The 18,938-nt window shown below is 41.7% G+C and overlaps 1 protein-coding gene across 2 annotated transcripts; it reads right to left on the bottom strand.

Moving 5' to 3' along the window:
• Positions 1-201: 201 nt before the first annotated feature.
• Positions 202-17,135, bottom strand: stk40 (serine/threonine kinase 40). 2 transcript variants are annotated; one of them, XM_084943749.1, is made up of 11 exons: positions 16,915-17,135; positions 13,619-13,761; positions 13,110-13,195; positions 11,993-12,136; positions 10,523-10,747; positions 10,154-10,206; positions 7,012-7,127; positions 5,658-5,802; positions 5,256-5,375; positions 5,005-5,083; positions 202-4,710 (listed from the first exon to the last, which is right to left on the bottom strand). In XM_084943749.1, the coding sequence occupies exons 2-11, from the start codon at positions 13,734-13,736 to the stop codon at positions 4,492-4,494; spliced, it is 1,305 nt and encodes a 434-aa protein (XP_084799875.1). In that variant the 5' UTR covers positions 13,737-13,761; positions 16,915-17,135; the 3' UTR covers positions 202-4,491. The 2 variants fall into 2 exon arrangements, with proteins under 2 accessions (XP_084799875.1, XP_084799874.1); XM_084943748.1 differs by having other exon boundaries at positions 13,619-13,745.
• Between the last annotated feature and the right edge of the window lie 1,803 nt (positions 17,136-18,938).

Below are 18,938 nucleotides of genomic sequence, written 5' to 3'. Positions count from 1 at the left end.
ACACGGGTGGCGCACTGAAAACGCACATCTAGAGACATCTAACACAGTTGTACAAGTTTTCTGTAGATTTCTTTTGTCCAAATCTGGTAGGCTATACAGGAGAGGTAGTCTTTTTATGGGTCTACCTAGAATACAATCCCCCTACTGCAGTCTTGTTTTTGTTTTAACTGCTCCACCTAGTGGGAAAGAATGAGACAGCTGGATGTTTCCATATCAAAGTTTATTGCTGACATGCATGTAGAGATCTGATGAAGTAGAAAAATATGTTTTTATACAAACGCGTTTTCATCTGTACAATTACGCAGTTTTCTGTATTTAGATGCCCATGTCCAACCAAGCAGCTTACAACACATTTTCCCATTGGGTTTAAACTACGCCACACATCCTACACCAAGTTTCCAGTTGAAACAGTCAGCTATACATCAGTTATATACTGACAACTTTAAAACTAGGGTAAAATTAAATTTGAGGGAAAAAAGAAAAAAAAAAAAAAAAAAAAAAAAGTATAAAATTTTTACTTTCAGTTGGGGAGGTTGATTTTCAATTTAGATTGAGATTTTTTGGAACCCAATTATCTACAACTTGTTTTACTGGCAAATCCAAATATCATGCAATAGTCACGCGTTTTTACACAGAGTTATCTCACAATTTCCATGCTTTCAGTCCACAACGCAATCTACCAATACAACTCTGTAAAACACATTGAATGTGGTAAAAACCACTAGCTAGAAAGTGAAACACTGATTCAGGGGACATAACATCAACTCTTGAGTTACTAAACTGTAGACGTGTCACTGGAGATGGTGTTAAGACACGTTCCACAGTATCAATGTAAAAATCCAGCAGTAGTTATGGTGCTAAGAAAACCTCCACAGCCACTACTGAACCTATGCTACTACTACTACAATACTGCTGTATAACCCATGGAATTCACATTGAGGTGGGAGAAAGCCAACAGCTGTCTTTACATATTTCAGCCTCCAGATGTGGTACTTGAAGGCCAACGTGAGCTAAAGCACACATCAATCCCATGTGTTGAAGCAGAGCTGGTATCTCACTGGGGTGGAATAGATACAATGACTGGGGCAGTCATGATGGTGCATTATTTACATACTGACCAGCAAGTGTAGGGAGTTTTTTGGGGGGGTAAATATAAGAAAAGGAAAAAAACAAAACAAAAAAACACTACAAAACAACCCCTCCTATAAAATAAGGAAAACATGCAAGTATCATTTTGTTTTCTTTAAAAAATAGAACTATGAAAAAGTCAGTCTCATTAGTGTAGCTTAAGGTGATCACAGACATTATGGCAAAATGGAAAGAAAGACTTAGTAATACAAAGAATGGAAACAAAATAGAAATGCTACCATTTCATGAACGGGCAGAAAAGGATCAAAATAACAGGGTTAAAGTAGAACCACTGTTGGAGCTGACGCTTAAAGCAAAGATGTGGGGTCTGCTTCACTGGTCTAAATCAATGAAACGGACCCCAAGTTAAGTGACACTGAAATCTCACTTAATTTTTTTGGGACCATCTATAATCAACGTCTGTGATGCAAGCTCCAGTGGAGGCATTTGGGAGAAAGTCTACACAAGTGAATAAAAGTATGAAATTACAAGGGGAAGTAGTAAAGATTTGAAAGTATTCAAGAGCCTAAGTTCATGCAATCAGTTTGAATATAAATAAGCCTAGAAAGCAGGTACCAATATGCAAAGGCAAGTTGCAGTGCACAAATGCCTAACAGTCACTGGTTAGTAGCTTTGCCATGGTTTGAAGAAACACTTAAGAATGCCAAGAAAACCCAGCAACTAAACTTAAAATCTGAGTCTGTATTTGAATTTTTCTATGACATAGTATTCATTATCAGCCAGGAGCCTACGCCATAAGATAATACAAGCATGTACAAGAGAGAGGCCTGAGAATGGCAACAGATATGTGATCATTTCCAATCTTAAAGCATTAATGTCATCCCCTAAAACATTCAGTCAAGCCCGGTTTTAGCAAAGCCTGCACTAGTTTTCACAGTGTCTGCCACTGAGGCAGGCCAGATAACAGAACACAATGATTGGAGGATAGCTTAAAGGGTCTGAGACAGTTAACAGCCTCAGACCATCATTTCGCCTGGCCTGAAAGACAACATACACTCATGGACACGTCAAACATTCACATTCATACTGAAACACTTATCCCAAATCCGTCTTTATAAAGAGAAACAGGGAAGTTAAATACCTGGAAGCCATTTGATTCTGAATGAGCCTGTGGGTACCGGTTTCCTTGGCTAAAAGTAAATTTAAAGTGCCCCTATTAGACTTATTTACAGGCCTTAAAGAGGGAGTGCCCACAGAACAGGTTTACATGGTCCACACACACACGCACACATGCATGAGTGTGGGGTGGGGGTGGTAAATCTCACACTGTACATTACTTGCACTGAAACCCCTTTTTTGCCCCCTTTCCTTAAGCCTGCTCATTGGTCAGTTGGCTTGACAAATGCCCGTTCTGAGTGGTAACAAAGCTTTAGCCACATTTTTGCTTCTTTTCCGTGAACGCTTGGAAAAAGTATATGCAACCATCACATGCATGCCTAACTTGGGTAAAGAGGATTTTGGTCAGATGACATTGCGCTTATAGAAACTGTAGTACAGAGCAGCAGGGGTCAGAAAATGGCTTTAAAGTGACAGCTCATTTACACACGGGGGTTGTGTTTGTGCCACCATTTATACTCAGTCCATTTTGTGGCAACAGAAACATGTTCACATGACAACATGTTTAGTGGGAAATCAGTTGCATTAAAATACAGTTTAGTATGACCAGAGTCTAAGAGAAGAAAATGGAAAGTACAGTTAGCAGGGCACCATGCCAACACCAAACACATAAACGACTTCCTAACCGTTATGGGTGCGTGAATATTAAGAAGAAAAGTTCAAATTTCTTCAGATGCTGGGAGTACACAAAGAAAGCGGTTTTCACGCTTGCAGCGAACAACTGAACTTTTGTTGTGCTTTGCTTATAGCTGTGACATTTTAGTTAGCAGGAGCGACTCTGGCAAGGAAGTAATGGCTGAGGCAGCTGGCTGCGTCTGCATGTAGCTGAGACAGCTGCTCGACCTTTGAGGTCATGCCAAACCTTTGCCACAATGCCAGTGTGTTACATAGTAATGCAGATGAGGGGGGAAAGAGGAATATAAGCAAGGAGTTTCAGGAATTTCATCAGCACCATTTTCCACAGTTGAGAATAATTCCACTTGAACTGCACTTGGCTCCAACTTTTCAGACATTTCACATGTATGGAAATAGTCATGCAAGACTAAAAGGACAGGGAAACCTACACAGGATAATAGGGGCACTTTAAGGCAAGATTTTTGGCAATAGAAACAAGACAGTGCCCGATCGTCACTATACTGGCACTGTGGAAGCGTTATCAATATGCCTTGGCAGGGAGGAGCCAACAGTTTTTTCCCCCATTCAGTTCTTGGCATTGTAACTTCCAGGTACCTCACACTAGCTGCCTAGATGCTAAAAATAGATTTCCACAGGGATGAGCAAAAGCAGGAGACAATGCATTCTGCAAATACCAAAGGATGCTTGTACATACTTTGATCTTCAGTTCTTTCTTCAATGCAAATATAGGGATAAATGCTACTTAATTATGATTTAAAAAAGCTTATTTGAATTTTTTGAAACCACTGACAAGGTTTCAAAGCATTATCACTGACAGAAAACATTAATGCTATGTCACTGGTGGCATCAAGATTCAATTGTTACAATCCCTTGTCTCAGAACAGTGAGCATGGTTTACCAACAGAAGAGAGACAGAGAGGTAGATTGATTTGAAGTCAGAGTTACAGACAGGAACATTACAGGAAAACAGACGGAGAGGAAGGAGTGAGGGGAGGAGGTTGGAATGGAGGTATACAGAAGTGACATCTGTGATCAAGTGATCCGACTTGAGGCAATACCATTACCACTAGGAAGAAAGGGGGTTGCTACATGATTCTGGTCCTGTATTGCTCAGGGGATCCAGAATTGGTTGGGAGGGGAAGTGTTACAGTAGGGCATCCTCGACAGAGGAGGAACACAGGGTTGATAGTTTCTTCAACACTCCAGGCAGAGCCTTGTGTTGGGCCGTGTGAAACTATGCAATCACGTCTGCTGCACAGTGAGATCTGACTGTGGGCGACTTGAAGACAGGAACCTTTGGTTCAGATCTTCCTGCAGGCCTTGCCATGTTTCACAAGAGGATTCAGACAGGAGGAGTGAAGTTCTGGGTTGGCAGTTTGTTCTGGTACCCACTTTCTATCTGTTCCACCTAGACTGCCAAAACCCCACCTACATACAAGGCCGTCTGTACATCAGCTCAGGCCTCCTGTATGCAAGTTCAGTTTTGTGGGTGAGGGGGGTGAGGGGAATGGGTTTACGCCAGTCCTCTCTGGACTCTGCAGGTTTTTTTACTTCCTGGGAGGCTAGAGTCCGGAATTGGTCATTGAGGGATTACTTCCGCAGAAAACGTTGTGCCAAGATGGCAGCATCTAGTGGGCTGACAGGCTGAGCATCGTGTCCAAGACGCCTTACAGGTGGGATGCTGCCAAACTGACGGTTTGTGAGAAAGCTCTTGGCTTCATGGATAGTGTTCTTCTCTTCAGCTAGCAGCAGCTGCTGCCGCATGTAGTTCTCAAACTCGTACTGCGAAGACTCTTCTATCACCTTGGCCTGAGGAAAGAAAGCATTCAGTTCAATATGCTGCAGTTAGTGTGGTAGCAAAAGGTCAACATTGTGTAAAGAGATATTTTTTGTAACTAAAATTTAATATTCAACTCGTTTTGATAGTTGCATCAAGGACGCTCAGTTTGGCTGTGTCCAAACTGGAAGTGATTCGTCACTTTTGGGTCACCCAAATTCCCTATGGTCTGTGGCTACAATGTTGTTACGACCCACTTTCAGCATGTAGCTCTTGCTGCATATGTATCCTTTAAATTTAAATGTAATTTTCTTCCAAGATCTTACCTCTTGTTCCGGGTGATTGACCTGATCATCGATATCTGGAACCACCTGCAAAGGGCCACTCATTGCTGAAACTGACTGCCTGTGATTAAACATAACACATTAATCGTTAGGAACTGTCTGTCTGCAAATGGTTTATAGCCAATACCAGGAAATGTGCAAATAAAGCAGTGCAATTCTAATTTTTTCGTTTCTCTGCAAACAAAATGCAAAACATCTGATTCACTCAAACATCCAGCAGGTGGCGCAATTACCATGAGGCAATGATGGCACTGAGGGACTCCAGCACCTCTCCTGCAGTCAGCCTTTCCTGAGGGTCCAGCACCAGTAGCTTTCGGATCAGGCACACTGTGTTCTCTGACACACGGCCGTCCCTATAAATGGTGGTGTAAGGGAAAAGGACAAGATTTTTCTTTAAAGCAAAAAAACCTAAAACAAAAGTGGAACATCTACAAGGTCAGGTTTGAAATAAATATCAAAATGCAGTCGAGAGCAAATGCATTTAAATCCATGATTTTACTGCAGTACAACAAAAGCAACAAAAGAAAATGTAAGATTGTATCTCAGAACAAATTTGAATGAAAGAATAATAACAGAGCAAAATGTCATATTAATGTGATCACTTTAATTAAATCTCCACAAAGATAAATGCTCACTCTGGGATGGAGTACTCAGCAGCCTTGATCTTGCGGAAGAGTTCTTGAGGCATGCTGTCATAAAAGGGGAACTGGCCATACAGCATTGTGAATAAAACAACACCAAGCGCCCACATGTCACTAGGTTTTCCACGATATGGTCGACCTGGAAGCAGGAAGGAGGGGATAAGGGTCTATTTAGCATGCATGACAAACAGAAAACAGGTTGACAATTGGTGCAATGTCAGTTTTTGCCCTGTGAGGAGGAACCAACCATTCAGCAAGTTAAATTGCCATCAAATCACGAGGTTTAATGATTAACAATATAAGCAAACACTCCACATCTGTTGTACTTCAAAGAAACTTCCAATAGAAGCACCTTAAAAAAATGTTTTGAAAGCCAGACGAGACATTAAATCAGAAGAACAACAATGAGAAGCTGATGCTGGCGAGGGTGGAGTGTCATGGCTGTGCATGACCATAGGCAGTGTTGTTGTTAGAGCCAGGGAGTCGGCAGCAACAGCAGCAGGCAATTATGTTAAAGCTTGTGACACACAGGCAGGGGATGGGAGGGGAAAGGGTAGATGGGAGTAGTTTCCCTCTAGTGAGTCATCACTCTATGAGTCACTGAAGCTCTGTTTAATTGTGTGCCTGTCACGTTATGCTGATATACACGCTGGGGTTTTATCTACAGTTTGACTGGTTGGACATGAAAGAACTGCGCTTGAAATTATACTTCTCTTGTTTTCTGTCCTAGAGTTTGCATTGGAAATCAGTAATTAAAGTTCTTTTTGAATTGGCGTTAATAGTGACACTTGGGTGTGCAATTTTAACAGAAGCACCATCAAGCTGGGGAAAAGGAAAAAGCCAAAAAAAAAAAAAAAAAAAAAAAAAAAAAAAAAAAAAAAGCAGAGCAACAAGAGTAAAGCAGTAGCTTCCCCTTGCAGATGCATACCATACAGCAGTAGGATGCAACATCACTGCGATTACTCAAATAAAAGCAAAAAAGGCCATTTCTTGCTTTTGCCAGTCCGGGATTGCAACATACCTCCGGGTTGCTTAATAACCAGAAAATCCAACACAAGACCTGACTGCTAAGCATTATGAAACCAAAAACAACCAACAACACAAAAACAAAGTTCCTATCTGGCTTCCGAGAAGGAATCACGATTCCATAATTTTACTCAGACATTTCTAGTCTGCATTTGGAGGGAAAAAAGGAAAACAAACAAACAAAAAAAAACCAACAAACAAACCAAAAAACCCTACACACTTGTTTCACCCACACTAAGCAAACCCATTTCACTTCTGATAGTTTGTACAATTGGTCAAAGAACAAAAAAATAAAAAATCCATGCCTGAAACCCTCACTCACCACTTAGTACATCAGGACTGATGTAAGCTGGACTTCCTCTCTGGTCTTTCAGAAGGTCATCCTCACTCACCAGGTGCTTTCCCAGGCAGAAGTTTGTGATGGTGATTCGATGAGTCCTGTGAGGACATGCAAAACAAACTTTTTAATGCTTTCAAACGGTGAACACAATATTCCCATTGATAGGGTTTTTTTTTTTTATGTTCTCAACAATCTTGCTCAAAACACAGTTCAGACTTAACACAACACATTCAGTTGACGGAATAAAGACTTGTCTTGACCCTAAGGCTTGATTTAAAAAAATAAATACAACAAATGATAAAGTTGGCTTCAAGCTCTGCAAAAGTTGTTGAAAGCTTTTACATGCAGTATTGGCATCTTAACAAAAAAACAAAAACAAAACTTTATGCTCAGAGCAACAGGGCTTAACTGCAGAACACTTTGCATCAAAGACAAACTGTAGCCAAATCTCAATTTTGAAACCATGCATAAAGCTAATATACTTAATACAAATAAGCACCGATGGTATGGTGTTAGCTAGCTTTGCCTACAGCCTTCATGAGAACAACATCAGTCCAGATACAGTGGTGCTTCAAAGACTCACTCTTTTTACAGGTTTGATTAACTTTGCTTCCCTGGTAGTACTAGGATTTCTCCAATGAGACTTGGATTCAGTGCAGTTAAGTTTGCCATGAGCAAACTGAGGGACTGTGCACTATGTTCCTTTAGCAGAGAGGGAAGGGGAAAAAAAAAAAAAAAAAAAAAAAAGAAGAAAAAAAGCAAAGCTGCACTTTGACAAACATGAGTCAACCTGTGGTTTAGAATAATTGTTTCGATGACTAAGCCTGCATGGTGATGGGCTGTTAAATGAATATATAAAGCTCAAGTCTTAAATATGTACACAACCAACTTGAAACCCACACGATCACTCCCAGGGCTAACACGCTAGGGGGGGGGGGGGGGGGGGGGGGGCACTCGCACACAAAAGCAGCCATCGTGTACTAGCTTGGGTCCTTTGGATCATGCTCTTCACCCACATCCGCTTTCTAAAAAGCCTAAGGTCAACAGCTTCCCCTATTCTCTCTCACTTTCACACCCTGCCTCGTTTTTCATTCACTATTCCCATTACAGCATCTGGAGACAATTCTGGCTAAACGCTCTGACTAAAATCCTCCAATCTTAATCTTCCCATGAAACAGTCGCAATTTGATTTTCAGAATTTTATGTTATCAATACCCTTTAACAGCTTTTGTAATTCAAGTCACTGTAACCACACAGCAGCCTTGTGATCTGCACAAGGATAGGCCAAAGGAACAGAGGGCAATGCTTCAAGGACCCTCAACATAAAAGCTTCCTTCATGGAGAGATCTGTCCTTTTGTCTGTGTGCATCACGACACAGGCTTCTATTCTTGCACCGGAGATTGGGTAAATGAAATTGCATGTTTGCTTCGTGAGGCAAGGGTCCCTGAGGACACAAGAGAGACCACATCATCTCTGCTTCCTGGTCATGTGACCCAGGGCAAGTCAGGAAACCAGAAACCCAAATAACTCCCATGACTTCTCCTTCCCCACAATGTTCTGATCATAATACACCAGCTGACAAGAAGAGGTTAAACGCTGGGCAACTTGTTCAGAGACTTTCGTTTCGCAGATTATGGGAACCACTGATTTGAATGGTCTTACCAAGTTCCAGGTTTTTGTGTAACAAAATGTTTTCAATGCAAAAGCCACTACATGTCTAATACAACTGTATTTTCATTTTATTATATCGATTATAGTAGGAGTTTGTCAGCTTTTACAGAATTTAAAAAGACACATTTATGTAGTTCATATCCACATACGCCTATGGAATCTAAAATTAGGAATTCCTATAGTTCTAAATATAGTGACCCTGAATACGGATTCATAATATACTGTTAACAGCTGGCACTGAAATCGCACACTGACATTACAGTCATACGTACTCAGGGTGGGGTCACGAGGAAACATGCCAACCAACAAGTATGATGCACTTGTATGCTATGAAGTCTATTGTTTGTAAATACGAGTGGTGACTCTACTGCAAAGAGGAAAAAAAAGAAAAGACAACCTACAGATATAAATAAAAATATTAACCTAAAATAGGGGGGGGGGGGCGATGGATTAAAAAAAAAAAAAAAATGATATAACAAAAGAGCATAGATCAGACAACAGATGCAGAAAAGGGATTGTAGTGTAAATAATTAAATAAATGATGACTGTGTGTGCAGTACATGGTGGTGTGAGTCAGCTCTGAGCTATGGGCCTTTGGCAGGCCTCTCCTTTGTCTCCAGCTGGGACGGAGTGCTCCACTCGTCTGCTCCTCTCCCCACCACCCTCCTACCCTGGTCTAAACATTGTTTCAACACTACTACTGCAGGTTGTTATGGGTGCTGATGCAGTAGATGAAAAAGTGTGCAATAAAGCAGATAAACCAAGTACATGACATCTCAGTACAAGTAGTTGCAGATCATGGCCAAACAATACTGTGTCAGCTTTAGTCATGCAGTCCTTAATTAAAGAGGTTTTGTGTCCTCTTAATGTTTAACTTTTTTCTGAAACAACTTTATGCATCTTTAACATTTTGCAATTCTCTAAACTCTGTGTGTGTGTGGGGGGGGGGGGGGGGGGGGGGGGGGGGGGGGGGGAGATGGGGGCAGTTTTACCCCTCAATACACTTTCTAAACACAGTTGAATGGTTTACAGATGAGTAGTTTTTCATTCTGCATGGCAAATCTGGCCTGAGGTGCACCTGAGGTCCTGCATGCTGCATAACAATGCCCCATATCTACCAGTGCCCAGTTTGCCTCTCATTTTTAAGAAAGGAAAAAAATAGAAATACAAATCTAGCAATAGGAAGTCACACACATGGGTGAAGTGTTAAGCACAAAATGGTGAGGCTTTCGTTTCCTGATACTGATGTTGCCCTTAATCTAAGAACACGACCTCTGGTTGTACTGATGTCCAGATATACACTGGAAGCAGGCTGCTGGAGCCAGTTTAGACCCAATGCTCATGTGAGCCGAGAGAATGAAGCCTGGCATACTAAAGTAACTCACCCACTATAATGGGAGGAATTACTGGCCAACTAACATGCTGTGCTGAAATAAAAGCTGCACATCTTACCGCTTGTTCAGCACCATATTTCCCAGCTTGAGGTCTCTGTGAACAATGTTTTTCTGCAAGCAGGAAAAAGTAGGGGGGAAAAAAAAAGGTTATGTTGTGCTTTGTGAATCATTGGTATCACAACAATCTGTTCTAGGAGTGGCACAGGAGCATGGGAAATGAGTAATCAGAAATGATGATAGAAGGGGGAAAGAAAAAAAAAAAAGTAGTTTCTAAACAGTTGACAAAACATCGCAGTAGCCAAACTGTTTGCTCAGAAAATTGCACAATCATAGTTTCATTTAGACACACTGGAGTGGTGCAACGGGAAATATTCTTTAGAATGCTAGCTTTTCTTCGACGAGTCGAGCACAATTCATTTAGATTTACCTTGTGAAGAGCCTCCACCACACGCACCACATCATAGAAGATGACAATGGCTTCCCGCTCACTCAAGCGCTTCTCCTTTATGACGTAATGCTGGAGATTTATTAGATCTGCCGTCTTGTCACTAAAGTCATGTGCACACAAGCAATCCAGCACGAGGCAGAGCCGCTTTTTCATCTTGCGGATTTTGTTAGCATCTGTGTCCTCCACAATCTCATAGGCTCGATCCTGGAGAATAAAAGGGTAATGCATTTAATATGCAGCATATCCAGTCAAAAAGGGGTGACAAAACCACATGCAAACAAAAGGGCTTTCTGCTTTTCTGCTATCAGCTGATCAAATAGATTTAACAGGTTGATTGGAAATAAAGATTGCAGCGCAGGAGCCATTAACAGCCTGCCTGTACCCAAGATAAAGACCACATCTACCCTGAAATACTGGGTAGTGTAGACCAGCATAGAAGATTCCCGTCTTCTAGCACCACCTAGCAGAGACACCACTTTATTGATTTTTGTATCAGATTGTCTTTTTTTGGGTTTTTTTTTTTAGATTCAGTCAGCACCTCTTAAACAGTACATTAAACCCAGCCTCTCACAGCACAGATGCACTATAATAATCCAATCAATATCACAAGCCTAAATGAATCAGAGTGCATGGCTCAATGCAGCTATTCTGAGAACACAGGCAGAATGAAAGAGACAGGATGTGAAAGAGAGACAAGAGGAAACGGAGACAGATTTAACAATAACAACGTTAAGAGGACGCCGACGGGAAGACAGGTGAAAAGGTAGGTGGGCGGTGGGGGTCATTATGAATAAATGTGACTGTAAACAGAAGATGACTGCAGATAAATATAGTTTTAATGGCACTCCCACTTCTCTTTTGAAACCACTTGGATAAGAGAATAACAGCTGGCTGACAAGCTTACTGCTGCCACTGAGCTTATAAGTGCATGCCGTTACTTGTACTTGCATAATGAAACCATATTCTAAAATGAATAGAAAGTGATAGAAACCTCTCCACATATAGAATGCCTGCCGACCGAGTGCTGACTAATGCACAGCTTGTGAGGTTCTAGGCCAGTGCAATGTTTAAAATAACATTTTGGCAGAAAGTTTTCATAGTTTTGGATATTAGACACTTCTTTGCCAGCCAAACAAACTTCACTGTAGATAAATCAATAAAGCGTTTTAAATTCTTAGACCTCTTTACAATGAGGACAAATTCAGCCATAACTAGATGCCAAATAAGGACCAATCAATAAGTGGTTCAAAATAGACGACACAGGTTGATTCCGTTAGCATATCATCTTATTTGCACAGAGCAGTTAAAGCAAATATTGACTGAAAAACAAACAAAAAGACAAAAAAAAAAAACAACCTTTATATTCCTAACATTAACTAAGAAACATTTTATCCCTCCACACTGACAAAAGTAAAAGTAAAAAGCAACACAACTCAAGTCTCAGCCTACCTGAAAGAGGCCATGGTGGTGGACCACACCATCTTGGTTGTGCAGCAGGGAAAGAAGTGAGTATTCTGTGTGCAGCAGCATCTTCCCCTGCCTCTCCTCTTGTGTCTCCTTGGCAGAGTCTACTCGTTCCTCCAGCGTCAAAATCTGCAGTAACCACACACAGAGCAGACATTAGGCCCCAAGACGAGAGTTTATAAAAGCCCCTTTTCCATTAGCATTTACTCGGATCAACCCGACAGGTTTTTCCCATTCCTTTCGAGTAGCACCTAATGTGTGTGGTCGTCATTATAGCAACACAGCCAAGTGTCCTGTGACGCTATACGATACCAACGTTACTAGATGGACGTCGAAGCAACGATATATCTGCTGCTTGGTCTGTGGCTTCTCGTCAGACTCTGGGATCACAAAATGTTTTTTTGTAACCTTTCCCCCCGATTTCCAGGTTTAAAAAGGTGGTTTTGATTTTCGTGAACGAGATGCTTTCATGACTCATCGAGCGACACCACTGATCAGCCAATCTGTGACGGCGTCACATTTTTTCCACCTCCTCTGATCACTTTGGCACCCTGGCTGAGCAGGTACTACTTTAGTCCCTGGTACGAGGTACTATGACCTAATGGAAAACCTGGAAAACTATGGCGAGTCATCTGAGTAGGTACTAATAGAAAAGGGCTAAAGGCACAGATAAAGGCGCACTTTAATTGCTTATTCTTCAGTCCTAAAACAAAACATTTAATGACTTAAGTCACCAAGTTCTGGAGTAAACAGGGTCGAGCTGGACTCAGGTCAATGAAGTAAACAAGCTCTGTGTCATACGTATGACGGAGGGTTGTGAGGTTTAAAAGTTGACATTACAGGTGGCGCAAACCCTCACTCTACTCAACTGTAAAGCTCCCCACTTGTTTAACAAACATCGAACAGTCCCAGTAAACTGACTGCTAGACTTAAACAGGGCAATAAAATGAACAGCAACAAAGGGAAGGTCAAAAGTTCAGGTGTCTACAGGTGACGTAGCTTTGCTTTGAACAAGATGCCCAAACTTAATTGAGTCATATGTTTATAAGAAAGAAACTCAAAACACCACAAAACAACAACATTTCTACCCAGACAGACTTACTTTGAGTTGATAGAAGTCATCTGTGCCGTCTTTTCTGGCCAGACACTGCACTATGCTCGGCACTGGTGAGTTGCCCAGGCGAGGCCCTGCAAGGACACGAAAGGGAACAGCTGCATGACCAAAAGGCTACATGCTGAAGTGTGTGCTCTCACTGCCACTCATTAAAGGCTGCATTTACCCATTAACACCTCAAGTGTAATGTTTTCTTTGGAAGTCTGTATTGCAAAGAGTTGTGTCGAATGTACATTTTATAGTATAGGAAAGAAATTAATTTTCCAATGGGAGGAAATAAAGTTGCTCAAACAGACTAAGACCTTTCTAGTCAATGTCATCACGATCCGCAAAAATTCTTCAGATTCTTGTCTTAGGCCTTTCATACACAGACAGACCCCCCCCCCCCCTTTCCTGTATTCATGTGAAGCATATTTACAATGCACACTAGGTGAAATTTCATCCAGCCAATATTTCAACCTTTTTCAGAACTGAGCAACCACTACTAGTGTCCTTACCAAGAATGAAGGGCCCAGCTCTCTTGGCATTACTACCGGATATCCCGGGACTCTGCAGCTTGCTGGCTCTGCCTGATGTCTCACCAGCCCCCCTCTCCGACGAGCGCCGCTTAGACATACTGGAGCTCTACAGGGGAATAAATCTGATTAGCACATGAGATAAAGACAGTCAGGTTAAAGGGAAAGTGCATGCATCTGACTGGGGGGGGGGGGGGGGGGAGGAAAAAAAAAAGGTCATGTACTACTCATCTATAAACAAGTCTGTATTTTTAAAACGAGTGATACATGTTTAACATATCTACTATAAACTTAGCAATAGTTCTGCAGACTGTGGTAGAAAGAACAATGGGGAAGGCTTTGTAGCACCTCCACCTTTAAATATTCCACACTCACAGTTACCGACACCTCAGTGTCAATGCGAGGCCATTACAGCACCATTCCGACTAATAGCTGCTCGTGGCAAGGGTAACACCTCAGATTCAATCTCCAACAGCCTATGTTAATGTGCCAAAATCTGCAATTAAACAGCTAGCACTTTCACATAAATTAGAGCCACTTGCACAAGACTGTTTAAAACGGAAGCTTTTCCGATTAATACTTTAATCTTTAGCTTTTCCTGCTGCAGTGGACTTTATTCAGAAAAATCCTTCCGCTCTAAATCTGTTGTACAGCCAGGACTATCTGAACGGATATATTACAACTACAGAGGGGGAAAAAATAAATAAATAAAACAAAGTGTCCTGATAGGAACTTTATTCACATGCCAGAAAAAGCAGAGAGAGTGTGACACATCATTGCACAAACTACATTAACTGACACAGCAGATCTGATCTGCCTCCCAGAATTCAGAGAGCAAGAGGTATGCAGCATGTTTTGTTTACTGATACCGAGTTCCTATGTAATGAAACCCCATCCGTTTCCCATAACAGGGAAGTAGTGCCCTGAACCGAGAGGAATGATTCACCCAGCTGTCGTCCAGAGAGCCTTAAAAGTCTAGGCGATGACACCGATAAGAGTCTGCACAAGCCTCTGGCAGGTGCAGCTTAGAGATAGAAAAGCTCACACAAAATGTCCACATACAAGTGATATATCTGAGTGTCGCATCTCTACGTTAAATGTCACTGATAAGTAGTTTGCATATTTGAGCCACAGCAGAGATTCCCCACACACAAAAACCTTATATTATACAACATCTTTTAAAGTTTGATGGAGACCCAAAAAGCTTTAGAATATCTCAATCTTACATCCGACATACTCCAGAAAATTCTCTTTAATGAATCTGCCCATCTTCCTGTTTCAAAACTAATCGTGCACCACTGCCAGTTGGTGATTTTTTGGGCAGAGAGGAGGCAGGACAGTTGGCAGTCAGTAGAGCTGGTATGAATTCTCACTTCCATGAGGCTTTTTGTGATCCCAGACAGCAGACAGTGTCATCATCATGTCTCTCGCCCATCTGTCTCCATCTCCACTAGTCATCACCCACTGAGTCTGATGAGCTGAGGTTTTCTGACTGCATTTATGGCACAAGCCAGAGTGACACCAAGTCATGCTGCCAGTAGTAAGAAAGCATCTTACACTAGAGGACACAAAGCAACAGATAATTAAGCATTACAATTTATGAGACTTGTGGGCAGGAAATTAATTTTTCAGGCAGCCACCAAAGAAGCTAACAGAACGAACCGTGTACACGGGGCTCCCAGTGTTTCCAGAAAATAAACTAAATTGTGGATGAGTGCTAGAGTTAAATAAGTACATGGAGCAACTCTCTCTTCCAACCGAATAAGCCGAAATGCTTATGCACCTTGAACTACAACACTAAAATGACTCATAGGCAGATACCACACACAAATGAACCCAAAGCTATTCATGTACTTACTAAAAACTAGCTGCAGTACTGTGGAGCCAACCTGAGAGTCATCAAAGAAAGCAAAGGTCAATTTAACCAACTTATCCACACCGACCTAAATTACTTCAGCGTGATGACAACACACGGTTCCTTTTCTGACACTGCTGTGCCTCTCTGCACAGCCTGTGATCTAGTAAGCAAGGCTGCCTCTGCCTGTATCAGATGGAAGACAAGACCAGATAAAGCCTCTGAATCATATCACACAAAAGGAGGAGAGACACGCTGCCAGTGCCCACGAGAAATGTGGGCTCCTTAAATAGTATCAGAACAAAACAACCACGTAGGTGTCTCAAGATCCACCCACCCAGACTCCAAGCCACTCGTCTGGCCTGCAAGAAAAGCTGAACTGCGATAGCAAGGTAGTACAGAGATGGAGAAAAAGCAAAATGGCACTTCGGTAGTAAACATTACAAAGTAAAACCGTGCAGAAAGGTATGCTATAAGTCAACACATGCACAGATGCAAAGCCAGTTACAGACAAAGTAACTCCAAGGTCAGCTCTCCAGTCCTTATGCTTAAATGCAATGCTACTGATATCCGTTCACACGCTGCCCCTGCTCCTTGCTGCAGCCGACTAGATTCTGGCAAAAACAACGCCCTTGACCATACACCAACGTCGTGGACACAAGGTCACATTGCAAATCACCTGACAAAAATAACTACAAACGCGCACACACACACGCAGACTGCCACACGTCGTTTGGTGCCATTTTGCAACCACAAGGTCTGGACTGGACACCGTTCAGTCCTGGCAGCAAGCACTGTAAACGAGATGGGTCGTAGAGTAAAGCGCTGACGTTATGCTTTGCAACTTGGACAAATTCACTCTACAGGCAGCTCAGTACTCCAGCAGCCAGACGCTGATGTCTGGCTCTTCTATAGATCTCTTTGAACAAAAACTACCTGAACGATCTCAAACGTTTAGGTACACGCATCTAAACCAGACTGCAAAGCGCGAATAAATGAATGCTTGATTGTGGCAATTGCTTAAACACCACAAGGCAAGTTATTTTTACATTGTACACTTACCGACAGCGACATAAAACCAATGTTAGGCACGCATACAAACTTAGTACGGCAGCGAATATGATCGATTTATTCGGCTAAATACGAATCTACCGACCACACAAAGGGGGCACACAGCACAACAAGGAGTTAGTATTTCGGTGACAACTACACTGAGCGGTTGTTAGCTGAAATACGGCTGCTTTGCGTGTTTTCTCGCGTACCCAAGAGGTTTAAATATGGTTGCTCCTGGCGAGCGATGTGAGCTAACGCCAAGCTCGAGGCTACAGAGCAGGCGGGAGGCCATTTAAACAAAGTAGGTAACATTACAGCTGGCTAGCCGTGCCAGAAAGCTAGATAGCAACGTAGTCACCATCTCACTCACCTCGAGCCTAAACCGCCGGGTTAAATCTGTGTCGCCTCCTTAAAACATGGACATTTCTTCGGTGAACGCTGTGGTAGATGTGAGGCGCTTCTCGCTTTAAACAGCAGACACCACAGAGGTTTGCTTTCGGCTTTTTTAGCCTCTATTACCGAAATGAGCAATTAAGGAAAAGCCTCCGCTCTTCGCTGATCGCATCTTTCCACAGCGACAGCGCCACCTGACAACGGAAATGACGCACACAATTTATTTGATTGACAGCCGCACTAGACCAATGCAGACAGTTTTTTCATAGCCGTTTCAGAGTGATGATGAAATTCTATGCAAATAGAAGTTTAGCTACAAGACTGTCTGCCAGACAGTCTAAGATTTAATTAGCGTTCTTTCTTGCATTTTAAAAAATATTTTCTTTGCATGATAAAAGTTGCAAAGTGAAAATGATTACATAAGAGTTGAAGAGGCTTATTGTAAATCATACTGAAGGATGATGTTTGCAATGTCATGTTTTTCTGGCAACTTAATTACAGATAATATGATAAATCATGGGTTTTTCCTTTGTTTATTTGAGCAAGATTGTACTCACAATGAAGAGGGATTAATAGGGGTGAAGCTTTTACATTAAACAACTTGCATTTGTTAAATCTAACATTAAAGGGAATTCCGTATAATTTATAATATTACATTAAACACAGCAGTCTTTAACTTTACTCACTGACTTTACTTTTCATTTAACTGTTTCGTGCACAATTACGTAATGAGATCTCTGAATTGTTGCTTCATAAGGCTTTACCTTGCAGATTCTCTTTAATGACCTACATAGTACACTTAATTTAGGTCAACCATATGACTCAGTGAAACTGTGTATCACTGAATTCATTCAGATCTTCATCTGAAAAATACACAAAATATTTACGATATCTGGTCCCTCTCTTCTAGATCAATTTGGAGAAATGTCTTCTTGACAAGGGCTCTCTGTATGTTATTCAGCAACAGCCAACCAGTAGACCCCACTCAAAAGTAAAAGTCTTAGTCATTTACTCAGTAAAAACAGTCTTGAATGACAGTGGCATTTAGGAGAGCCCACCTATCTCAATTTAGACTTACCTTAACCTTAAATTCCACCCACGTGTACCAGTTTCAAACCAGTGGGAAGATGTGACAGACACAGAGAGGGCAACCTAAATATCAGATCCTTATTTGAGTTGCACTAGTCTTCCTGCCTTGAATCAGCCGAGCATATACCCCCAGCCACATGAAACGCATGTCACCCTGTGGCTTTATAGTGTCCTGCCCACAGTTTTTAAAGAGGAAACTGAATCATAACTCAAATATGGGGTCTATGGGAAAAACCTGTTAGAGGGTTGTTGTTATAATGCTTAGGGCAAGGCTGCATGGACATTATTAATTCAAAATCATCCCCCTTTTTATATTACTGCGTGCACCAATTGAACAAGAAGTGCAGTTTTTGTTTGCAAAGCTTTATGGTGAAGCATTGTTTCTTCTGAAGTGCTGCTGATTCAGGTGGCTGATTCTAATAAAGAGTCTTGCAGGATGACTGGTATGAGCTTAAGTTTCTGTTTGTTTTAGAAGTAGGCTGTATCCTTAGGGCATACAGTGTTTCTTGTCTCCCCTTTGCCAAGATTATTGGGAAGACCTCACCAGAATCCTCCTCCCCAAGATCAATTTGGAGAAGTGTCTCAGCATGTTTTGCTTGCATGGTATGCTCCATTTTGATGTGTGTGTGTGTGTGAGCGTGAGACAATCACAGTCTGACTGCAGACATAACATGTACAAGAGACAACTGTTTCAGTAGCAGTTCTCATTAGGTGTCTGTACTAAGTTTTGTGGAGATATTGAAGCATGGTGATTGTAGATTTCAAATTTGCTGGTAAATGCTTAAGCATACAAAGCCTTAATTGCTCTGACTTTTAAAATGCACTTCATTGAGTCCTCCACAGTGATCGCATCCTTTTTTTTTTTTTTTTTGCAGGATTTTAACTAAGTGGAGTCCCGTGTGATACATTGCT

Source organism: Perissodus microlepis, chromosome 11 (assembly GCF_051167445.1).
Source record: "Perissodus microlepis isolate ML-2025 ecotype Zambia chromosome 11, ASM5116744v1, whole genome shotgun sequence".
NCBI classification, from domain to species: Eukaryota; Metazoa; Chordata; class Actinopteri; order Cichliformes; family Cichlidae; genus Perissodus; species Perissodus microlepis.
Note: the sequence above shows the minus strand (reverse complement) of the source record. Positions and strands in the feature narration are given on the sequence as shown.